Here is a 25172-nt window from a genome sequence, read left to right as displayed (position 1 = left end):
AGAGCAGAGAATTACATCCATCTTCAAGACGCTGTGGCAAATGACGCTAATTTAAATCCAAATAACTTAGGTCGTATGGTCATTTTACCATCTTCATTTGTAAATAGCCCGCGGTACTTACACGAATATACTCAGGACGCGTTTGTTTATGTGCGTACACATGGTCGCCCTGACTTATTCGTCACCTTTACTTGCAACCCAGCCTGGCCCGAAATAGTCAATCAGTTGATGCCGGGGCAAAGCGCAATAGATAGACATGATGTAGTCGCAAGAGTTTTTAGACTAAAAGTTAAAAAACTAATGGATGTGATTAATAAAGGCCGAGTGTTCAGAGAAGCGCGCTGCTTTATGTACTCTGTCGAATGGCAGAAACGTGGACTGCCACATGTCCATATATTATTGTGGTTAAAAGATAAGTTACGACCCGATCAAATAGATAACATAATCAGCGCTGAAATACCGGATCCTAACATTGACAAGACTCTCCATGACATTATTGTAAAAAATATGATTCACGGTCCATGCGGACCCGAAAATCCACAGTGCCACTGCATGAAAGACGGAAAATGCACAAAAAAATTTCCTCGCAAGTTAGTGAAAGAGACCGTTCACAACGACCACGGATACCCGCAGTATCGTAGAAGAGCGCCAGCAGACGGAGGTCGAACAGCAACCGTGAAGCTCCGAAATGGTAGCTACGTTACGGTTGATAATAGTTGGGTAGTCCCCTATTCACCAATTTTATCAAAAATGTTTAACGCCCACATAAATGTTGAGGCATGCAGTTCAGTACGCGCCATCAAATATATTTGCAAATATATAAACAAGGGTAGTGATCAAGCTATTTTCAATTTTAGAAATACTGATCTTGCGAATCCCGTAGATGAGGTACAAACTTATCAGTCTGGTCGGTATGTCAGCAGCAACGAAGCCGTGTGGCGTCTGTTAGCATTTCCGTTGCACGAAAGGCATCCCACCGTGACACATCTCAGCGTGCATTTAGAAAATGGTGAACGCGTTTATTTTAATGAACACAATTTCCACGAACGAATAACTACTCCGCCAAAAACCACACTCACTGCTTTTTTTGATCTTTGTATCAGAGATGAGTTTGCAAAAACTCTTCTTTATGTCGAGGTGCCGAGGTATTATACTTGGGATGCAAGTAGGAAAACTTGGAAACGCCGCATTCAAGGTACTTCAGTTCACGATTGGCCTGGCGTCAAATCTGGAGATGCTTTAGGACGAGTTTATACAGTTCATGTTAGTAACATGGAATGTTTTTGTCTACGCATGCTTTTACACCATGTGCGCGGACCTACCTCTTTCAATGATCTAAAAAAATACAACACACAAGATTATCCTACATTTCGAGAGGCATGTGAGGCAAGAGGATTACTGGAGAATGACAACCATTGGGATGTGACACTGGAAGAAGCTGCTCAATGTAGATCAGCAGGCAAGATGAGAGAGCTATTTGCTGTATTAGTAGCGACATTTGGTCTTTCAAATCCTCAACAATTGTGGGATAAATACAAAAATGATATGACCGACGATATATTGCACAGATTACAAGAGCAAAATCCCAATGTCACGTACAGTGATTTAATTTACAATGAGGGTCTGACAAAAATTGAAGACCAGGTTAAAACAATTTCTAGAAAGGATTTATCAGATTATGGAATGATCAGACCACAGAGAACCGAGGAAATCAGTAGCGATTTAATACGGGAACTAGATTACGATACTGCTTCCTTACAACAACAATTGACAGAGTCTGTTCCACGTTTGATCCCAGAACAAAGGTTAGTATTTGACAATGTTTTCAAAAAAATCGAAGATGGCGAAGGTGGTTTGTTATTTTTGGATGCTCCCGGAGGCACGGGAAAAACCTTTCTTTTAAACTTGCTTTTAGCGCAAATCCGAAAAGATAAAGGAATTGCTGTAGCAGTTGCCTCTTCCGGAATAGCCGCCACTCTGCTCAATGGTGGTCGAACGGCACATTCGGTGCTTAAACTGCCATTAAACTTAGCCCATGAAGAAATGCCAGTCTGTAATATAAGTAAAAACAGCGAGCGTGGACGTATGTTGCAGCAATGTAAATTATTAGTTTGGGATGAGTGTACTATGTCCCATAAAAGAGCAATTGAAGCTCTAGATCGGACTTTGAAAGACATCAAGAGTAATCCAAATATCATGGGGGGGATGGTGGTACTTTTAGCGGGCGATTTTAGACAGACTTTGCCGGTTATCACTAAAGGCACCCCTGCAGATGAAATAAATGCGTGTTTAAAAGCGTCAACGTTATGGGTGCACGTAAAAACGTTTAGTCTGTCTACAAATATGAGAGTGCAACTACACAATGATGTACAATCTGGACAATATGCTGCTGCTCTTCTTAAAATTGGAGAAGATCGTATGGCAAAGGATGGTAATGGCATGATTACATTGGATCGTGAATTCTGCAATGTTGTGCATAATCCAGATGATCTAAATAACTTTGTCTATAGCGAACTGCTAACTAATATGAGGAATAGAGACTGGTTATGTGAAAGAGCAATTTTAGCGCCGACGAATGAAATGGTGGGACAGATAAACGAGCAAATTATGTCACGCGTGGAAGGTGATATTGTTGAGTTTCTCTCTGTAGACACTGTAATGGATACTGAACAAGTAACATCATACCCTGTAGAATTTCTTAATTCTTTAGAACTGTCGGGAGTACCTTCACACAAACTGAGGCTGAAAGTAGGCGTTCCTGTCCTTTTAATGCGGAATTTAGATGCACCAAGACTGTGTAATGGCACACGGTTGCAAGTGACACACCTCGGTCGCAATATTGTAAAAGCAATCATTATGACTGGAATGGCAAAAGGAGAGAACGTTTTAATCCCCCGTATACCCATAATTCCGACAGATTTGCCATTCCAGTTTAAGAGATTACAGTTTCCGCTGAAAATCGCATTCGCTATGACGATAAATAAAGCTCAGGGGCAAACATTAAAAGTAGCCGGCATTAATTTAGAAAAGAGTTGTTTTTCTCACGGACAATTATACGTGGCTTGCTCACGTGTTTCAAGTCCACAGAATCTCCATGTGTTGGCCAGAGAGGGAAAAACAAAGAACATAGTTTACAAAAATGTACTACAGTAATAAGGCCTCTTATTTTTAGCTTCCTACATTATTATACTACTTACATTAAGTTAGTACTTCCTACGCAGACGATGTTACGGATGTCACACTGTCTAACATCGGGGGTTGGCAGGTAGGTAGTTAGTAGTATTTTAAACCGATTTACATTATTTACTTTTTATATTTACTAAGGAAACATTCGGAGCTATCCATTATGTAGCTTAGGTTACTTTTGAACAAATTTTGATGTGAAGTTGAGGACTGGAACACGATAGTGGGACATTGTTGCAGGGGGACTTATAGCCGGGAGAAAACAAAAAAACTTATGCGGACGAAGTCGCGGGTAAAAGCTAGTAGAGAATATAGAGAAGAAGTGCAGAAGTGATGCAGAAGTGCAAGAAAACATTACACACACTACATACCATGTATTTGACGCACACACGCATGCATACTATTTATTGTCAAACTTTTGTTCTTGACGTCTGTTGTCAAATTGAGAATATATTATTATATAATATTGTTTGCCTTTGTTAATATTTTTTATAGTGTAGTCTTGGCAAAATTTGTGATTATAGAAGTATAAAATACAATCATAATAGTGAACAAACTTACAATTCCAATTAATTATAGTCGAATTTCGACTACTGCGGGACCTCTAGTATACACTAATACATAGGTATGTATGAAATACAATACTACACATACTGATTGTACGTACTATTGTAAGAATCAGTTACTTGTATAATGTAAATCATACCGAATGTAAGGAATATTATCACACATTTAATTATTTTTTCATCTAGATTAATTCATAATAAGTAAATGGCTTTGAACAATTTGGGAAATGTGAATAGGAAATTTGATCTCGAGACTATGAGTCATATAAAATACACGTATTATTATTAATTTAAATGGAATGTGTGTTTCTGCAATGAATCTTTGTCAATGTCATTACATGCCTAAATAAGACACACACAATTTCGAAGTGCTTATTACTGATTTTATCAGTGAAATTTAATTCGATATTCGATACACAATGTGCATTTAAATTAGTTGTTGGAGGTTTTATGACAACGAATACGTCGCGTCGTATTAAATTAATAATCTGCTAGAATATGATGCTGTCATAAACATTATGACCTTGTCATCTATTTACTTAATCATATTTTGATTTTATGCTATTTTTTATTATTATTATTGCCCTTGTAGGCAGATGAGGCCCACCTGATGGTGAGTGGACGTCAGCAATCCCCGGGGCAGAACTAAGCCGCTATCTACCGCTTAATACTCTTCATAAGCCTCGTTTAAAGAAGGACATTGTCATGTCCAGCGCTCGGGAAACACCGTGGAGGGGAGTTCATTCCAAAGTCGGAGGGCACGTGGCAGAAAAAGTCTTTGGAAACGCATTGTGGATGAACGCAGTGGCTCCAGCTAGTATGGATGAACTCTACCTCGCAAGCCAAGCCCGCTAAACTTCTTCTTAATTTCTAGCATTGCACGGCTATTTCACACGGGCTTAAGCATAATAATACTGATTATTTCCGACTTGATCATATCACTTAACTCATAAAATAGAGGTTCCAGACTGATATTTCACGATAAGCAATGATGTTCACGTTGTCTATGGTATGTAGGTAATTATAATTATGTTAGAAGCCCCCGGAAATTATTGACATTTATTTGTTATATTAATAATAGATAATATAAAATTACAATTCATGTTTCATTCAATTTCACTATACTTTTGAATTAAACATAAACAGCGAGTCAATCTCTATATTTAATGAATAATTGAACTCTTGAAACTCTCCTATAATTAGATTTATTAATTTTGGTATTTTGCAATAGTGTTGACATAAAACAAGCGAATCCATGCGTAAAGCTAGTTTAAGTGATGTGCGAGCGACTCCCGAAGCATTTGTTTCCTGGAATCCGGGCCGCAGGTAGCGAGCCCGACTGGTCCTGTCTCAACGCACACACAGACAAAACGAATACGATTGGAGCCCAATTTCGAATATGGCACCGTAAATATTACGTAATAGACGACATAAAAAGTGGTTTTGTGTTTTTGTGGCTGTGTGTGTTCTCTTTGCGTTTCTAGATTAATTAAATATAGCTACGAAATTTTACTTATGCGACTGGCGATACAGATATTTCTGAATAAAACGCAAACATGAATTCCAGGCTGATGATGAATTACATACGTAATTGTTGCAGATAATATTAGCTATATCCCTTACACATTGCATTACGCGTAGTTTGAGCCCATGCGGGGTCACGATCTTGCCTCGAAACAATAATGCTTTCCGGTTTGATGATTGGATGGAGCAGTCGGACAGTACAGTTGAAACTTCGACCTCTTGTCTGATGGGTGGCCGCAATCATGTTGTGATATCTGTGATCTCCAATGACCTATCTACTATTATTAAGATTATTATTAAGTTCAAGTGTATCTTAGGTAAATAAAATCACATCCTCCAGTAGAAGCCACATGGTTGCTCAGAAGTAATTGGGATTTTTTTTTCATTACGCATTGCTATTACTTCATAATATTTAAGTTTTTTCACTTATTATTGTTGTTAGTGTTTGAGAGATCAAGACTTTTTTTACTGTCCTAAATGGTATGTACCGGCGGTAGGCCGCTGTTAAGCCGAAAAAAGTTTGAAATCATCATACATTTAAAAATATGTACTCGTCATAAACGGCTCAAATTTAATTGGGGACTTATTAAGATGATACATACTATAATAATATTTCCGATCTCAGTTATAAGGAAATATAAAATAACAAGTATGTAACATACGTAATGATATTACGTAATAAAGTAGACCATAGTAACTAGCGGGTTAGGTGTAGTGTACGGCTACCTGCGTAATTTCGAGATCGTGATCTATTGTTCTGTGTATATGTAAATTCAAGTTTAAAGAAATTTATTGCACACAGCTTCACATAAAATTTGTTGTAAAAAATAGATATGTATATATTAATTTTATTATTATTTTTTATTTTATTTTACCATTCTCTCTTTAGTTTAGAATCAATCAAATACATAATTTATCTGCCGTAAATTGGAATGTAACGTTGTAATGTTGGCACTACTGTAGAAGCGTCAATGAAATTGACAGTTCAGAGATGTAACAGACTTAACTCATTTATCCTGTTCTAACAAATTACAACAGCAATCAAGTTCAGCTTCTTTCTCTGTCTACATCACAGATAACCTTCCTCTTCAATACAGTGATGTAAAAATCAAAATAAATTGTGAGAGCCGGATTGGCCGTGATGTCGAGTACTTTTCTTTGATGTAGCGTTATCTTGTCGTGTATTATTATTATTTACGTGCATTGTTTACGGAAATAAAAGTTTCATGTGACTGGTGCTTCGAAAAAGTTAAAGACTGTCTTGGTTTATAAGAGTCTCTATTGTGAAAATAAATAAAGTATAATTAAATTTCGTTTTTATAAGCGCCTATTTGCACTTAATTGACAACGAAATACGATTGTGATTTTATTGTATTGAAAATATTTAGGTGTTGTAAATAAACGAAGCTTGAAGTTATCATAGAGAAGCCAAGAAAATTCGTGGTGTTTTTTCTTAATAAAGAAGAAAAGCTGGTGAGTGTTTTTTTGTAGAAATTGTGCATGTATTTTGGAATTTTTAATTTAAATGTCACAAACATTTCATTAATATTCTTTTATAAATATAAACATTTTATGTTAATGATGTGTGTGTTTATAAATTATAACAACATACTTTGAAATTATATTTTATAAACATAAATTGTGTATGCATATGGAGAGGCCTATGTGTGCCACCACCAGCAATGGACTGCTGTAGATTGAAGATAATGATACTTTGGTGTCATACCAGGATATTAAGAATAGTGGGAATTAACAAAATTATCCAATATTTGAAACTAAATTACACTAATGCTTCTATGCTACAATATATTTTTAATATCTTCCAGTCTTTAACATAGATAACCTCCGATAACTTCATAAATATTTTAAATAGCTAAGAACAGTTGAGTTACAGTACAGTGAGAGTTAAAATAAACTGAATTAATACTTTAAAATGATTTTCATCACTACCTTTTTATGTATATCTTAATATATAGGTCAAACCAAATAAAACAGCAGTTTTCTAATAAATTACAACACATTTTTCAGCAAAATCCGTCTGCAGTAATATAGTACCATGTCTATGGAATTAATAAACTTGAATTTTGTTATACATTTAAGTATAAAATCTGTGTTTTTACCATTTAGTTTTCTTTCTCATTGATCTGCTTATTATCACTATCTTGAATCTGTCTTCTGAATTCACAGATTAATTGATTGATAATCTTTGGTTAATTACAATTGTTTTGTCACTCATTGTAGATTCTTTTAATCATTCTTGGATGATATCTAATTACCAAAACTGAACATGATATGTAAAAAGTTATGAATAAATAAGAAAGTGTTTATAGAATGCATTAATGATATAATATGAGTATATTTTAGTGAGGTTTCATGAGAGAATTCACATTACAAGCTGCGAGTTACAAATTTATTTAGTTTCTATAAAATCTGACAAAATGTAAAAGTAATATGCCTGATTACAAGAAATGAGTCAGTTTTCAGATGTTTTAAAAACTTTCTAGACAAGTTTCGGTAGACTAATGGTTACAATGTGCATTTTATAGCAGTGAAAGTAGCATCTTAGCTGAGGAGACTTTTGAACCTGTTTCCATGGCAACAGTTGATTAGATGACACAATTTTTTACTTGCGGTATGGCATATTTTGAGCTTGCATAACTACTTTAATCACCATCTATTTGTGGCTTAATGTTTTACAGGTTGAAGGGTGGGGTAGTTGTTTTACTATACAATTGAAACTTAGACCTATTGTTGTGTCTATGGCTGTCGATATCTACTTAACATCTCTTGGGCTGCGAGCTCGTTGACCTAAATCTTCTTCTTGCTCTTACCCCACTATGAGTTTACATAGTCTATCCAAAGCTAACTAGGACATTCCCGGCTTAGTACTTGACCAACCCATATCTTCAAAAGGGTCAAAGGGCTCTTTTTGGCAGCCACCTTAAGCCAACGACAGGATATCCATAGAGAGCTGATGTCAGGAACGGGGCCGGTCTTACAACACATGCCAAATTCCTATACAGCATGATATGGTAGCTCATTCACCCAAATGAGAAATAAAAATACCCGATAAGAAAATATTGTTGTAATTGAAAAAAATCTTTACACAATAGTTTTTTTGATAGAAGTGTGCTATTATAAATTATTCTTATTTGATCATCTAGTGTCAAGGGATGAACACAGCCTACAGGAAATACACAAAGTTAACCCTGTTACATATATTAAGTGTATAATCTATGCCTGTTACTCTTATTAAAACCGTTTATGTCATTAACATTTATGTCACTGACTGTTATTTGTTTTATATGTTTACTCTGTACATGTGGTGTTAAATAAAGAGTTTTAATATTATTATTATTATTATTAAAACAGGAGTTTGTAATCTCAATTAAATTTTATTAAAAGTTATCCCGCCGTTAATATAAGAACGCATTATTTCGCGCCATTTATTGGATGACCAATGACAATTAATTGTAATGGTTACATTTTTTTTTAAATTTTATGTTACGATTGTGAAATCTAACAGTATAAAATGCCAGAATAAAAAAAAGAAACATGCTTCAAGCGGCAACGCACGTGCTTGTACTACCATCACGCGTCCACCTTGGTGGGTATAATGACCGTACCACATATTTTGGGTCGGGCAGACCGTGTAATTTGGTCCATCCTGCTCTCGCGGTGTCTAATTACCAATAATGTTAGACCTCGGGCGGTGCGCCATGATTTATCTCCAACCCGTCTCGTGATTCTGGCATCCGACAAAAAACGTCTGGAACTATCTATTCGTACGTGTTTGGCTTAAGTTCGACAAATTGTACCCACGTGTATTTCTTGCTACTCAAGAATTGTATAAAAGTAACTAGCAGCTGGTCCCGTCTTCTCTTGGGTAGTAGCGCATGCGATATAAAGAATTTTAAGTAATTTTTTACCAACCAATTGTTACTTTATTGAAAATATAATAAGTATAGCCTATATATATCACCGGGGGATAATGCAGTTAGCTAACAGTGAAAGAATTTTTTAAATCGGTTCAGCAGTTTCGGAGCCTATTCAATACAAACAAACAATCAAATGTTTTTCTCTTTATAATATTAGTATAGGTATAGCCTATATCACCCGGGGATAGTGTAGTTTGCCAACAGTGAAAGATTTTTTTAAATCGGTTCAGCAGTTTCGGAGCCAATTCAATACAAACAAACAATCAAATCTCTCCTCTTTATAATATAATATAGATATAGATTATAGATGAATTAAATTTATTACACATCATATTTCCTAAGTAGATTGAATGCATTACTACTACGGTACTATTACAACTGCTAAAACTCCAAAGGAACGATTAAAAAGCAGATATTGTGTTACTGATAATAAACAAAGCAAAAAAATGTTATTCATAACAATAACAAAAAAAGAAAACATATTGCAACAAAATGAAATAAGAATATAATGTGGTCGAAGTCTAAATTAAATAATAAGTATGCATTATTGAAGATAACTCAAAAACTACCGGTCAGATCATCTTAAAATAGCATCAACAATATCGATTCATTTAAAACAAAGGTCTGAGGTAACACAAATAAAAAATGACGTATATGTAGCAGTATTTTTTTTATCTTGCGAAGCTTCTCATCCTATTACTAATGGTAGGATGGTGTTTAGAAAGTTGTCAACATATCACATACAAATGCAACAGTATTATAACTACCCACATACCTATATAATATATTGCAAGGGATGAAGCTTTTCTTTTATCGATCACAAGGGGCCGGACCCCTGAATTGCGAAGGCGTATCTAATTCGATTGTTCCTACCAAACATCTTCGGGGATGTTCGAGTCGAACCTTTCTGAAATTTCTCAAGATTCGTTCGAATATCGCCGTAAACATTTCACACTTGCCTTCTGTTTTCATTTGTTACCAGCCGACCCGGCAAACTTCGTACTGCCTTAATCGATAAATAAAAGACCTAAACTTTTGTATAAAATAAAACAAACAAAAGGAATCCGTCCGACGGGGGACACATCAAAGGGAAAACAAAATTGTTATTTTTATTTAATTCCGAGCATTTTCATATTTGTGCACCTTTTAAACCTTCCCTGGACTTCCACAAATAATTCAAGACCAAAATTAGCGAAGTCGGTCCAGCCGTTCTCGAGTTTTAGCGAGACTAACGAACAGCAATTCATTTTTATATATATAGATTATCTAATATATAAAATTCTCGTGTCACAATGTTCGTTCCCATACTCCTCCGAAACCGCTTGACCGATTCTCATGAATTTTTTTATGCATATTCAGTAAGCCTGAGAATCGGCTACTATCTATTTTTCATACCCTTAAGTGATAAGGGTTGTCCACCCCTAAGATTTATTTTTTATTTTTTGGACAATTTTTTTTTGTTATAATGAGACATTATGTGGTTAAATGAGGTATTGTTATTTTTATATTCCTTCATCGTTCACAGCGCTACATGCCTCTTTCACTCATTTACCGCTTCCTTACACACTTACAATAAGTTAGTTTTTTTTTTCTACATTAGAAAGTCCCTAGAAATCTTATATATGGCAAAACAACGTTTGCCGGGTCAGCTAGTACTCGTATAGAATTCGTGTTAAAAATTAAATACATCCTAAATATTGATTTCTGCACTTATAAAACATTATAAACGTAATTTCTTTTATGAGTTTACTAGTTGTTATTCGCGGCTTCGCTCGCGTGGTTAAGGGGAAGTGCAATGAGTGCGCGTCATCAGTGCACAATTCTTTATTCTTTATTGTACACACAGTTAATACCATACAATAATTGCGAAAAGTTATAAAATGGCGAGCTTAACTCAACAATTGAGTTATCTACCAGTTAACCGTTCTTAAAGAGGGAGAGATTTACGTAATTAGGTAGAAGATTACAATCGAATCAATTTACTTATTGATACAATACACAATTACAATAATAATAATAATAAATAAAAAACACTAATACATAATATACCAGACTATAAACATACACAATTACACACATAAATAACATAAATATATACATACACGTACATATATAATGAAATACATAAAATAAATATACGTAAGTAATACTAAAGCGATAGATAGTGCTCCTTTTATCATAAGTATTCCTGAATGTGTCTATCATACAACAGAAAACTAAATATCAGCGGACCCATCACATACGCCGATCTGATCATGAAACAGAGAACTCTGCCTTGTTGTAAAAATAGCGTTTACCTAATTACGATGAAATCACGTATTATTTCTTTAGATTACATTGTTTCCCGTGGGAATAAGATGTTTTTTCGACATAAAAAAAATATTTGTCATATTAAAAATATAAAATAAATAAAATATGGGTACGAATTATCTGGGGAACACGTTCTGAATTTAAAACATAAACTTTAGTAAGAAATAAATTTATTCTCTAGTTTGTTATAAAATATTTGACGGAAAATACAACATTTACAGTCTACAAAAACTCCTAAAAGGCAACGCAGGTATCTACAACGAGACCTTAAAAGAATAGGTTTTTAAAATATTACTTTGCTGTTCCCTCTGAGAAAAAAAAATGGTGACGCAATACCGAAAAAAATAAACCGAATTTCATTATATGTACGTTCTCGAAAATTCCACTAGTGAGTAAGTGAGTGAGTGAGGATAGGACGGTGAAAGGTGGGTGGGGTATGATTTCCATTAAGTCATTGTTAATAGCTGTGACCAAGCGAATGTCAAGTTAATTATAAGTTATTGTATACCTACTGCACTTTGTGCGCAAATTATATCAGTAGAATTCGGATCATTTGACCCGGTTACAGTCGTGAAAAAACAACTTACGTACACATTTAATTATTCTAATGACGCAATTGTCTTTAGAATTCAATGTTGATTTAAAAAAAAAATAAGGCTACACATCTATTGTAGGAAAAGACTTGTCGTTGTCGAGTGTTGTGGCATCGATGCTTGGATGGTTGGTGGAAGGCGATGCTCGACTTCTGCGAGTGCATCATTTCGCAGAAGGAGGCGGCGGGGCGCGTGAGAGACGCACAAACCCGCTGCCGTCGAGCGGGGGTCAAGGGGCGGATCTCTCCCAAACCCTGGCTCTCTAAGTGTTTCGGGTCCCTCTGACATATCGGTCTGGGGATCGGCGAGGGGGGCCTAAGAAGACGTCGCGCAAACCGCTCTGCACGCGTTTTACGCAAGAGCATTCGGGTGGTGGAAGGCCGGCTATCCTCGACCCACGCTGATTCTAACCCAGCGGGGTATTCCGTAGGATAACTCACTAACCGGCGCTATCTAGGCGGGCTTCGGATAGCCTACCGATCGAGAGGGCTGGTGGTCGTGGCGCCAACGACTGCCGGTCCGGCATCCCGAGGGGGAGGGTGATGGGAGAGATGTGCTCCGCATATAACGCTTCACTTTCCCCCCTTTGCCTTTTCATGACTTCTGTGTCATGCGAGATTCGGACGTGGGTTGTTGAGCGACAGGAGGCTTTAGTCAGATCGACTCCGACATGCAAATTAGAATCTCGCGCTTTTTATTGTCATTATATTCGTTTCGACGTTTCTAAAACTTTATAGTAAAAGGCACAAAATTTAACTGTATACGTATTTTTTTTCATTAAAATCATTGGTGTTAAAATTCTGTTTTTTTTTAACCATAATATTAGTTTTAATAACATAATGTGTCTAGTATTCAGAGCATAAATCAGAAGGCGGATTGTTGCCGCCGAAACAAGGTGTACAAGTCTTTAACTAGACCTGCAACATGATATATCTGTCTGCACTACCTTGGACGGTTCGCCTTGACAGAGAACAATCTGCCCTACTTTAGTCGTATATGGGTATTTTAATGCGCGTCAATGACACAGTTCCGTTGAAATAAATGCTATATAAATATGTAATATTTTAGTGGTTTTTAGGACACTTTTTCTCTTTATTAAAACTCAAATTCGAATTGTGTTAGTAGTTATTACGGTCATCATTGTAAACTGGAATGTACTGAAAGATGTTGGTATTTATGTCAATATTAAAAATATATAATAATAATAATAAACCCAACACTTTCATGCAACTACAAAAAGCTACTATAGTAAATATATGTAGTGTACTGTAATTACTACTGTAAATACTGTAATACTATTGTAAATATATGTAGTGTATAGTGTACTGTTCGTAAGCTTTTAGAAACAGAAGAAAACTCAACTAACGGACATTAAAAATATATATTCCTTATTATTTACTTGGTTAAGGCCCTTAAATAATCAAGATGTAGGTACCAGCGTCTGTTGAGAGAAAATAAAAGTAAATAAATAATGTTCTGGAATCTGATTGTAGCGCCACCTATCGGATCTTAAATAAGTTTAAACCATCCAGAGACCCACTTAAACAAAAAAATATATAATAATATCAATCCAGCCATAATGATATGTATAGTAGGAGCTTAGTGACAGAAACAGTCCGTTATAGAAGATTATTGAGTGGATGGTATAGATCTATAATTGAATCGGATAAATGCAACGGTATTTGAGTCCTGTACGCAGGTACAAAAAAATTCTAATGAATTACGTACTTAACATATGTTCACGATTGACTTCCACGGTGAAGGAATAAAATCGTGTAGGTAATAAAAATCAAACCCGCAAAATTATAATTTTCGTAATTACTGGTGGTAAGACGGCTTGTGAGTCCGTTTAGGTAGCTACCACCACCCTGCTTATTTCTGCCGTGAAGCACTAATGCGTTTCGGTTTGAAGGATGGGGCAGCCGTTGTATTCTTAAAATTGAGACCTTAGAATTCATGTCTTAAGGTGGGTGGCGGCATTTACGTTGTAGATGTCTATGGGCTCCGGTAACCACTTAACACGAGGTCAGCCGTGAGCTCGTCCACTCATCTAAGCAATAAATAAAAAAATGTTTCTTTTCTATTTAAACCAGGACAATGAGTGAGACCAGAACGAATAAGTCGTTCCTAAATCTAAAGTAACAAATAAATATGAATATTTAGAGCTAGTCCGCCACTAATGCTTTAAAATATGGCCCCAATATGACATTTTATCTTAAAACAATTAACCTCATTACGCTGTTTGAGGTATGTTTTAGATATAATCATGAATTGCAAAAGAGAATTGTACAAAACGTTTTCTAATGCTATATTAAAAATGTATTCTGAATTAAAAATGGACCGCTATGGTCTATGAGAATTGTAAGAGTTTATTCTTATTTCATAGCTCGCGGTAATTTCAAGACGAAATGTGCCGTAAATGATAGCTACTACTACATCTTGGTAGAGATACCACGGTACGTACTAGATATATACTAGGATATACTAGGTACGAGTATTTAAAGTCACGATAGACCCTGATATTTTGGCGTCGAAGAAGAAAATAGTTCACGAGAACTGAGAAGATTGATTATACACCATTAACCGCTCGAAGCAGACTAGTTTATAATCCACTGGGTTTCTCGACGGATCTTCTCAGTTGGAGGCGTTTCCGATCCGGGTGTAGATTCTGCGAAGCACTGCTCTTGCTGGGGCTCATGTTAGCAACAACGTTCTCGCCCGGTTACGCTGAAATGGTCTCTCAAGACCATCAGCTTAGGTAGGGAAAAAAAACTAGCTTACTAGCTAGTGAGTATTCGACCGTTTCTTAAATCAGTGCCTATATTTTGTTTAATTAAATAATTTCATAATACCCGAAGACACAGTGGCCGGAGGTCAAGTAATCTTAATTGATATTGGCTTCGGCTGTGTTCCATATCAGCAGTTGCTCTCTCAATCACGGTCACGTCCAATTGCGATGATTACAAATAAATTGAACACATTGTGCTGTATAAAGTCTGTATATCATCGAATATTTTAATATATTTTTTTTAATTTACTATAATTTAATAGAAACCTACGAAGTCCTTCGCGCGGCCAATGATCAAAACCGCTGGAAAGGCATAACAAAAAAAAAACCTGTCTAAACATGATGGTCACGACCCTCAGTAGTGAGGAAACGACGCGAGGAGGAGGAGCAGTATCTATACGTCCATATCTACCTTACCTTCATCGGTTAAGCACAGCTGTTAACCTGGCATTACTGATGACCATAAGCTATCGTGAAAGCTCCCCAGCAGGCGGGCTGTACGCTTATCTGCCATTGAGGACATTAAAATTGTAGGTCCGTAAATTTTACTGGTACGGCATCGAGATAGGCACAACGTTAAACTTGTCATGCTGACGATGTGAGCTGTATAAAAGTTGAGGGCTTGATATTGTAAAAAAACCACTTGGCTGGTTAACGCTGCCTACGTGACGTATGGCATGTAATGAGGGCTCTGAATGGACCATGCGGCTGCGCTATGAGAGTATCTGGAACATTCTGTACGTCCACGTATGTGTATAATGATTAAAAACGAGATGTAATTTGCGCAAAATTATTTATTTATATGTACATATTTCCTAATAATATTGTTATCAATTCGAGATATCGGAGACATTGAAGGTCGAATGGACTATTGGCAAAAAAATATATTTAATTATACTTTACAAAAAAAATAATGGTATTTCGTTCAGAGCTCTGCAGAAACAGGCCTGTAGTATTATTTTAAGCTATCTAGGTTTTGTCATATTACGGCCCTACGGACTTAATTTTTTTAGAGAAATTTGATCCTACAAAAAAAATTTTTTTTATTGCTTAGATGGGTGGACGAACTCACAGCCCGCCTGACGCTAAGTGGTTACTGGAGCCCATAGACATCTACGACGTAAATGCGCCACCGACCTAGTTTCTAAGGTCTAGACTAGAGTTCTAAGGTCTCAAGTATAGTTACAACTTCTGCCCCACCCTTCAAACCCAAACGCATTACTGCTTCACGGCAGAAATAGGCAGGGTGATGGTGCCTATCCGCGCGGACTCACAAGATGTCCTACCAGCAGTATCTGCGCCAGTATTTGATCTAAAGTAGTTTCGCACGATTCGATATGAATGAAACTATTGATTGGACAGTATTTACCATTATTTGTGGATTGTTTGCATCCCAACCTCAATAGAACACAAATTGGTCACATGAAAGTATTACCAAAGCTTATAGATGATGGCTCGCATACCCTTAAAAGGCCATACTGTTTTGTTATTCAATAACAAGTCATAATTATGAAAATAGGCTCACATTCTTGTCTGAAAATGTAGACAGTATCTCACTCGTTATTTTGTTTATTCAATATAATATAATTATTATGAATTTAATGACTGTCTATTGTTTAATGTTCTATGTTTATAAAACAGAGCTCGTGTTTCGTTGTATCAAAATTATTTGTAATATTGTTGTGTGCGCATTGGAATATTCCAGAATATATTTACAGTTCTTCGGTTCTGTTTGCACTGCGGCAGTCCGTATGTACTTTGTAGTTTTACAATCAATATTCAATTATAAATTAATTATGTGTTTATTTTGTGTTTGAAGAGGTACGTATTAGCCCAGTGGCTTTGATTATAGTATCACGAGGTTCGAGTTAAAATTTCGTTAAAACCTCGAAAAAATCGAGGTTAAAATTTTCGTGGAATATTTAGCTGTTAGGGGTATCGGGCAGGGTTTTTGAATCGTTTGGTGGGTAGGGCCCTAAAACATCCTTGAAACCCGCTTTCTATTCTCAACATCTGCAGACCGTCAAGTCGTACATACCACGCGCGCCCCCTAAGCGTGGAAGCCTCGCATGAGGATCGGCCCCCTGTCCGCAAAAAAAAGGTATCGGTAACAGCTCTCTGTCGTACATATACTGTAGCGTACATATCACAGGAAAAAACAATTTTATTCATTTGCGGCCATTCAATGTGGTCGGTATTTTTTTAAACTGTTAAGTATGTTTGATTTTATAAGAGAATTGTACATGGTAATTATGTTCTTCTATGTATCAAGCTATAAATCAGAAGATGCGAGTCGAGTCGAAAAGTGGCCTAACGGACAAGACGTCCGGTGCATTCGTGTTGAGCGATACACCGGCGCGATGTTCGAATCTCAGGCGGGTACCAATTTTTCTAATGAAATACGTACTCAACAAATGTTCACGATTGACTTCCACGGTGAAGGAATCACATCGTGTAATAAAAATGAAACCCGCAAAATTATAATTTGCGTAATTACTGATGCTAGGACCTCTTGTGAGTCCGCGCGGATGGGTATCACCACCCTGTTATTTCTGCCGTGAAGCAGTAATACGTTTTGGTTTGAAGGGTGGGGCAGCCGTAACTATACTTGAGACCTTAGAACTTATATAATATCAAGATGAGTTGCGCATTTACGTTGTGGATGTCTATTGGCTCCAGTAACCACTTAACATAAGGTGTGCTGTGAGCTCGTCCACCCATCTAAGCAATAAAAAAAAAGGTGACCCTAGAGCTATTTTTACTCCCTCTACTCTCTCTACTCTAGCTAATAAGAACAAGCTGTACATCAATAGAAGTGGATACATCCTCATGCATTGTGTTCCGTAAGGCCCCTGCATCCATCGAACGGGCTTGTCAATTGAGAATAACACTCGCAATTGGCCAATTTGTGGTGACCTCGTGGACATAATGTTTCTTTCTGGTCGTACGAGATGAAATTGCATTGATAACATTACGGATACAGTTTTAGTGTTCATTTTGAGGATATATGAAAGGAGCCAGCTGACAAAGGCGAAGAAAATTTACAAGGATTTGTACACGAATTCGGAATTCTGGATGAAAGTGTTAGTAACTGTTCACGTTATTATTTCTGCGTTGTAATTGATGTGGGCCAAATGTACCAGGAACCCAATTTTAATAAAAAAAGCTTTACGAAGACAAACTCAATTCATTTGATTGAGTTTTTCTCTCTTTTTCTTTTTCTTTAAAATCTGTGGTGTTCGTTTACTATTTATTCAATTTTATTTCGTGAATATCACGATTAAAGACACATTTACGGTTTCATCTTGTGTTTACCTTATATACAGGGACGTCTTAAACTAGGATGGGGCCCTTGGGAACACAAGAATTTGAGGCCCTTTTGGAAAGAAAAAAAAGCGAATTATAATAAAAAAAAATAAGTGAGCTAGAGTTAAAATTGAAATTCGCTGATAAGGAGAAGCGCAAAAATAACCTTGTCTTTTTTGGCATCGAGGAAGGAAAAGCAACAACAGAAACGGAGCTAGTAGACTATATAAAAGACATTATACTGGATATGGGAGTACATTTTGAAACCTTCGAAATTAATAATACTTACAGGATCGGTAAAAAAGAGCTCGATAAAAATCGCCCTGTTGTAGTCTCACTCACAACTACATGGAAAAAACACATGATTCTGCGAAATAGACGTAACCTACAAGAAGGTATAAATATCAAAGAGGACTACCCTAAAGAAATAATAGAAAAACGTAAACAACTACAGCGGCAAGTTGAAGAGGAAAATAACAAAGGGAATATAGCGTTCATCAAATACGACAAACTGATAATAAAGAAAACACATGAAAGCAACAGAGAAAAGAGGAAACGAGAGACTTCAAGATCACCGAAAACACCATCACAAAAGAAAGTCAATGCAAGTAATACCCAAAGTACATCGACCACCCTGAACAACGCCTCTTCTAAAACCGCGACAAAGGAAACAATGCGCCCAAATATACTGAGCTATATAGAGCGCGGGAGATCCGCTTCATTATCAAATCCCTCAAAAAACTAATATGCGGCACCCGGATCCAAACAATACCAACAACCACATTACCAAACACAACATTTATAACAAGCACCCCAAGCCGGCTTGTCACCGTGGGGAAAGAAGACAAACACCCTCCATCTAAATCAAAATATTACAACTCGAAACAACCTAATGCAAACCTATCCAGAAAAAATATGCACAAAAAGAAAACAATACAGACAAAACAAGATAAAAAGAACACCGAACATAAAAATATACATGTCTGCACACTGAATACTCGGACACTAAGAACGGAAGAGAGCCTAAAAGAATTAGAAATAGCCATATCCAACATAAAATGGGACATAATAGGCATCAGTGAGATGAGAAGGCCAGGAGAAGGAATAGAAGAGAGGAACGACTATATCATGTTTCACAAAGGAGAACACACCGGACAAAAAGGAGTAGGCTTCCTTATTAAGTCTAGGCTGAAGAAAAACATTATGGGTTTTGAAGGAGTATCCGACAGAATTGCGGTAGCTCATTTAAAATTTCCGGAATACAAAAAAAATTGGGCCATCTTCCAAATATATGCCCCAACAGAACAAGCAGGGATATCAGACATAGAATATTTTTATGAGAGTATCGCAGAAGCAATAAAACCGCACTACAATAACAATATAATAATCATGGGCGACTTTAACGCACAGGTTGGAGAAAGACAAAATGGAGAAGAATCCACAATCGGGAAGTTTGGGCATGGCAAAAGAAGCCAAAATGGACAGAAACTAGTAGAGTTCATGATGGAAAATAACCTTATTTTAATGAACTCACGTTTTCACAAAAAGAGCAAATGGACGTGGTCCTCCCCAGGTGCAAAATTCAAAACTGAAATAGATTTTATTATAACTAACAAAGCAAGCGCGTTCACAGATACCAACATAGTTAAAAACCTTAACTTTAACACAGACCACCGTATGGTGAGAAGCTGCCTAAGCTTAAACCAATCCAAAAGATCCAGGAAAAACCTAGCAAATAATAATAAGCTGTATCAAATGTCAGAACACAGTCATTCCATTAATTCTCCCACAACAGAATCACTCAAAGAAATTATTGCTTCCGACGCAGAAACTGGGATTAAATACAGAAGATTACAAAACAAATTGAAAGAGATGCTAGTCAGCAAACCCAGGAGCAAAGAAAGCTATTTAAGCAAGGAGACACTAGAACTATTGGATAAAAGAAGAACACTAATATCAAATAAAGGGGATAAAGAAAGACGCCAAAAAATTGCAAACCTTAGCAAGAAAATTAAGGAGAATATAAGAAAAGACCGTAGAGAGAAAAGAAATAGTGTTTTAGAAGAAAATATAAAAAGAACAGGAGGAACAAAAAAGGCTCTGAAGCAACTAAGCGAACATGGGAAAGAATGGATATTGAAACTGAACCAACGCGAATCTAACTTAATTAAACGACTCTCAATACTGAAACTAGCCACGGACTATTACCGCCTATTGTATTCTGATAAATTAGGTTCAGGGTTGGACACAATTCCGGAAGTTTACGAACCAAATGAAAACAAAGTAGACGAAGTGCCAGAGATCCTTGCCTTAGAGGTAACCAAGGCAATAAAATCCCAAAAACTCGAGAAAGCTCCAGGGCCGGACAAGATACCTAACGAAATGCTTAAGGGAACTTTAGAGGAAATCAGTCCTGTGCTGGCAAAACTCTTCAATGAAATCCTACAAACAAGGCAAATCCCAGAAGAATGGACCGAGTGTCACATAATTTTACTACATAAAAAAGGCACTAGAGACGAGATTGGGAACTATAGGCCAATTTCTCTAATATCAAACATATATAAAGTATTTGCTAAAGTGATCCTGGAAAGAATATCATTAACGCTAAATGAAAGCCAACCCGCAGAGCAGGCAGGATTCAGAAAAGGCTTCAGCACTATAGATCATATTCACACAATAAAACAGTTGATACAGAAGTATAATGAATACAATAAACAAATATACTTGGCGTTCATAGATTACTCAAAGGCATTCGATAGCCTCAGGCACCAATACATATGGCGGAGTCTTGAACAACAAGGAGTCCAGAGCAACTATATAGAAATACTCAAGAGTATATATAAATCTAGCAAGGCCAGTATCAAACTTGAATCAACAGGAGAGTCATTTCCTATCAAAAAGGGTGTACGCCAAGGCGATCCTCTCTCCCCTACACTATTTAACGCCGTACTCGAGCACATCTTTAGACAGCTAAACTGGGACCACTTAGGTCTAAATATAAATGGAGCTCGCCTAAACCACCTAAGATTTGCCGATGATTTGGTGCTTCTTGAAGAGAATCCTGCGGCAATAGAACTAATGATGCAGAGCCTAGCCAATATAAGTAAGGAAGCTGGTCTGGAAATCAATGCCAGTAAAACAAAATTGATGACAAACTCAAGGGAAATAGACATTATTGTAGATGGCATCAAGATCGAATATGTCAAAGAATATAATTACTTAGGCCAGATTATATCCCCTTCAGATGTAATGACCAAGGAAATAACCAGGCGAATAGCCCAAGGTTGGAGAAAATACTGGTCACTGAAGGAAATAGTGAAAAGTAAGGATCTAGGCAATCACATCAAAAAGAAAACATTCGAGACCTGTATTCTACCAGTTCTTACTTATGGCTGCGAAACTTGGTCATTGACACTTAACCACAGGGAGAAGCTAATAAAATGCCAACGTGCCATGGAAAGAAGCATGCTAGGGTTAAAAATCAAAGATAGAGTCAGGAACGTAGACATAAGAACAAGAACGAAACTCACAGACATTCTCACCCGGATAGACGTCCAAAAATGGAGATGGGCTGGGCATATGCTACGCCACCCCACTAACAAATGGAGCAAGCAAGTCACCCTCTGGCAACCAAGAGACGGCAAACGAAGTAGGGGTCGTCAAATCAGGAGATGGGAAGATGACTTGAAGCAGACAGCGGGACCATTCTGGCTGAGAGTAGCAAGGGATAGGACCCATTGGAAGGAATTGGAGGAGGCCTATGCCAAAAGGCACACCGAACTTAGGGACCTCTTGTAACCCTATGTTTAGGAATGAAAAGGCTATTATTATTATTATTATTATTATAATAAAAAAAAATTACTGAGTTTGAGACCATTTATTATAGGTAATCAAATACAGTATGATATAACATGTCATTAATGATATTAGAATGCTGCTGGTTTTTTGGTTACGATTTCGATAACGGTTTCTTTCGGGATTTCTGTTGAGCAAAATCTTCTATTATAGTCATAGTATATGCCTTGTAAATTCCTTGTGATTACTGATTTGTGAAAAAAGTGTAATGTGCCCGACAAAAATGTTTTGAGAATAAACGTGTGAGAGAAATTGTCGGTCTTTCGGGGCCCCCTGAGAATGGGAGCCCTGGGCACGGGCCCCGTGTGCCCTTATGGTAAAGGCGGTATTGCTTATATATTCTACAATATCTGACATTTTGAGTAGCGTCTAACATGTAAAGTTTTTGTGATCACCGAAGACTGAAAATGGTTTCTAGATTCGTTCGAGCTGTTCTCCAAGTGTCCAAGCTCTTCTCTAAAGCCCCAGTATCTAGACGTCTGTCTTTAGACAAGAATATTAATTCCAAACAATTAATATTTGTCATGAGTTAGAGGCTTAATAAGTGAATCAGTACTTCAGGATTGTGCATAAATCAGTAACGTGCTCAATTGACCTTTGCTTTGTAATGCGTCATATCTTTGTTATCTCTGGCTCTTTGTCACTATTGGCATAGCATATGATCGATAGTAATACGAACTGTTTGTGGGAATGCCCAAATGAGAACATTCAGATCAACTTTCCCAGATCAAAGCCATTCAATCCTCATTGGAACGCATTTGTTGCAGATAACACTCACTCAACATTTCACCTTGATATAATATCGATTACTTTCCCAATACAATCGAGCTCAACATATATTGACATTCTTTCAATTCTCCGAACAACAGATTTTAATAAGGAAGGAATTTTAATTTGTAGTCTATTCATTGGTATGTTTATACTTATTATTTCCTATCGTATTGTAGACTTCCTGTAATTTTGATTTTAGAATATAAATTATCGTTATTGTTATGGCTGAAATGAATTCAGCGGAAGTTGCCAAGCCATTTACTAATTTAGCTATATACGTTAAATACATGGTAATAATGTGTAGGGTTTTTCGGTAGGGGGACAAGGCGATAGGGCTAATCTTGCAGACTTGACACGACAATGTGGTTAGTGTCAGTAACAGTTAATTTTTCGTTTCACACAGTCACTAAGACAGCCCTATTTCAGTCTCCCGATATGACAATAACCACGGGCTCCAAGTACAGCAATGTATATGTCTCTGTGTTACAGATAGCTTGCGTATGAACTATGAATATTAATAGCGGTCTAGGTAACGGTTATACCACATTCAAAATTGGAAAAAAAAAACACGTCGTATACTGGCAACGTATTTCAAGTTACATTATAATTTTGAATGTCTCATTATTCCTAGATATGAAGAAACTAATAAAGAAGGTGCAAACTAAGATACATACGCTTTATTGGTATTTGAACAAAGTGAGTTAATCATAATTATAACGAATCATATTCACATGAGTGTTTTTAATTATTGTTGTAGATACTATGTGAATGCCACTGCCCGCTATGAGGCAAAACATTGTCTTTATTTTATGGGCTACCGACTAAACTTTCATATTTATTGCTGGCATAGCTAAGATAGCGATTAGGAAATATGGTAGGAAAATACTGCTTCTAGGGGTGTATGATAGGGAAGCAGTATCTCAAGGGGTAGTGTGATAAACTACATTAATATTTGAGAATCTGATAAGGTAAGAAGATAGCTGTCTGGCTGTACGTTTTATTATAGCTAGGCCGACTATTATCATTCAGAAACACCGGATTTTTGTTTTAATTTTCTACCATTAAAGTGCTTTCAGAGGGAACAGTAACATTTTTGAATAAAAACAGTATCATCATTATCATCATCATCAGCCTTTATCTGCCCACTGCTGGACATAGGCAGTATAGTAAAAACAGTATATACATAAACAATTTATACGAGGCTTATTGATTATGAAGTCTAAGGGAAGATCTTCGACCAAGACGTGTCATTCAGATTGCCGGTTTTGCGATTTCTTGAAATTATTGTTAGCTCGATTTATGCCATAACCATATACGGGAAAAAAATTATAATGTTATTTTTTAAGTAAATTTATTCGTAAAACAAAAAAATCTCAAAAGTTTACTTAGGTACGTTAACGTTACATGTAATCCTTATTCTCATAATGGAGATATCGCTTACACTATCCTGAGGATTCAGGTCAACGTCCAACCTAATTTTTGTGCCAGAAGTTTCGATCAATATTAACAAATGTTCACGATTGATTTCCACGGTAGTGAATTTTTGTATTAAATCACAAATTTACGATTATTGTGATGGAATGGGTCACGAATTTATGTCAGGTGTTCTGTTGATTGTAACCTAAGTTCTGAGTCAGCATCAAATCGATTGTAATATTTTATCAGTTATGTCAATCTTTTCTATAGCCCCTTTTTGTACGAGATAGGAGAAGTTATATTTTCTAATGAAATACGTACTCAACAAATGTTCACGATTGACCTCCACGGTGAAGGAATAATATCGTGTAATAAAAATGAAACCCGCAAAATTATAATTTGCGTAATTACTGGTGGACCTCTTGTGAGTCCGCACGGGATACCACCACCCTGCCTATTTCTGCCGTGAAGCAGTAATGCGTTTCGGTTCGAAGGGTGGGGCAGCCGTTGTAACTATACTTGAGACCTTAGAACTTGTATCTCAAGGTAGGTGGCGGATTTACGTTGTAGATGTCTATGGGTTCCAGTAACCACTTAACATCAGGTGGGCTGTGAGCTCGTCCACTCATCTAAGCAATAAAAAAAAACACATCACAAGCTAAAAATATACATAAAAAACACAAGTAACAAGAAACAAAATCTGGCTTGCAACATAAGCCATGTGCGCACGACTAAGCAAGATAAAGTGCTGAATTTGTACACAATGTTTCTTACATCTATACGACAAAACAACACAATAAAGAAAACTAATCTAACTTATAATGTAAGGAAATAATTTTATTCACAATATACATTAAACAATTACGCTACTTGACCCATTCTTAACACGGAGGATGCCCTTGGAACATTTTTACAAACGTCA

The 25172-nt window shown here is 36.6% G+C and overlaps 2 protein-coding genes and 1 pseudogene across 2 annotated transcripts in view; all 3 read left to right on the top strand.

The window, feature by feature from the left end:
• Positions 1-507: 507 nt before the first annotated feature.
• Positions 508-3153, top strand: LOC114252399 (uncharacterized). The gene has a single exon (XM_089732825.1). It carries the CDS (start codon positions 508-510, stop codon positions 3151-3153), a length of 2646 nt encoding a protein of 881 aa, XP_089588951.1.
• A 3102-nt stretch (positions 3154-6255) lies between these two features.
• Positions 6256-25172, top strand: part of ogre (optic ganglion reduced) — a 55381-nt gene continuing 36464 nt past the window's right edge. The window contains exon 1 of the mRNA XM_028173921.2: positions 6256-6746. The gene's annotated coding sequence lies outside the window, so the exon portion shown is untranslated. The remainder of the gene's footprint in view (positions 6747-25172) is intronic.
• LOC149501401 (uncharacterized) lies at positions 18231-22041 on the top strand (annotated as a pseudogene).

This window comes from Bombyx mandarina, chromosome 15 (genome assembly GCF_030267445.1).
Source record: "Bombyx mandarina strain Sakado chromosome 15, ASM3026744v2".
Taxonomy (NCBI): Eukaryota; Metazoa; Arthropoda; class Insecta; order Lepidoptera; family Bombycidae; genus Bombyx; species Bombyx mandarina.
This window is presented reverse-complemented; position numbering and strand designations above follow the sequence as displayed.

Excerpts from the sequence above, each read along its gene's own strand:
- LOC114252399 (XM_089732825.1), top strand. The coding sequence starts at position 508 with ATGATTCACGGTCCATGCGGACCCGAAAATCCACAGTGCCACTGCATG.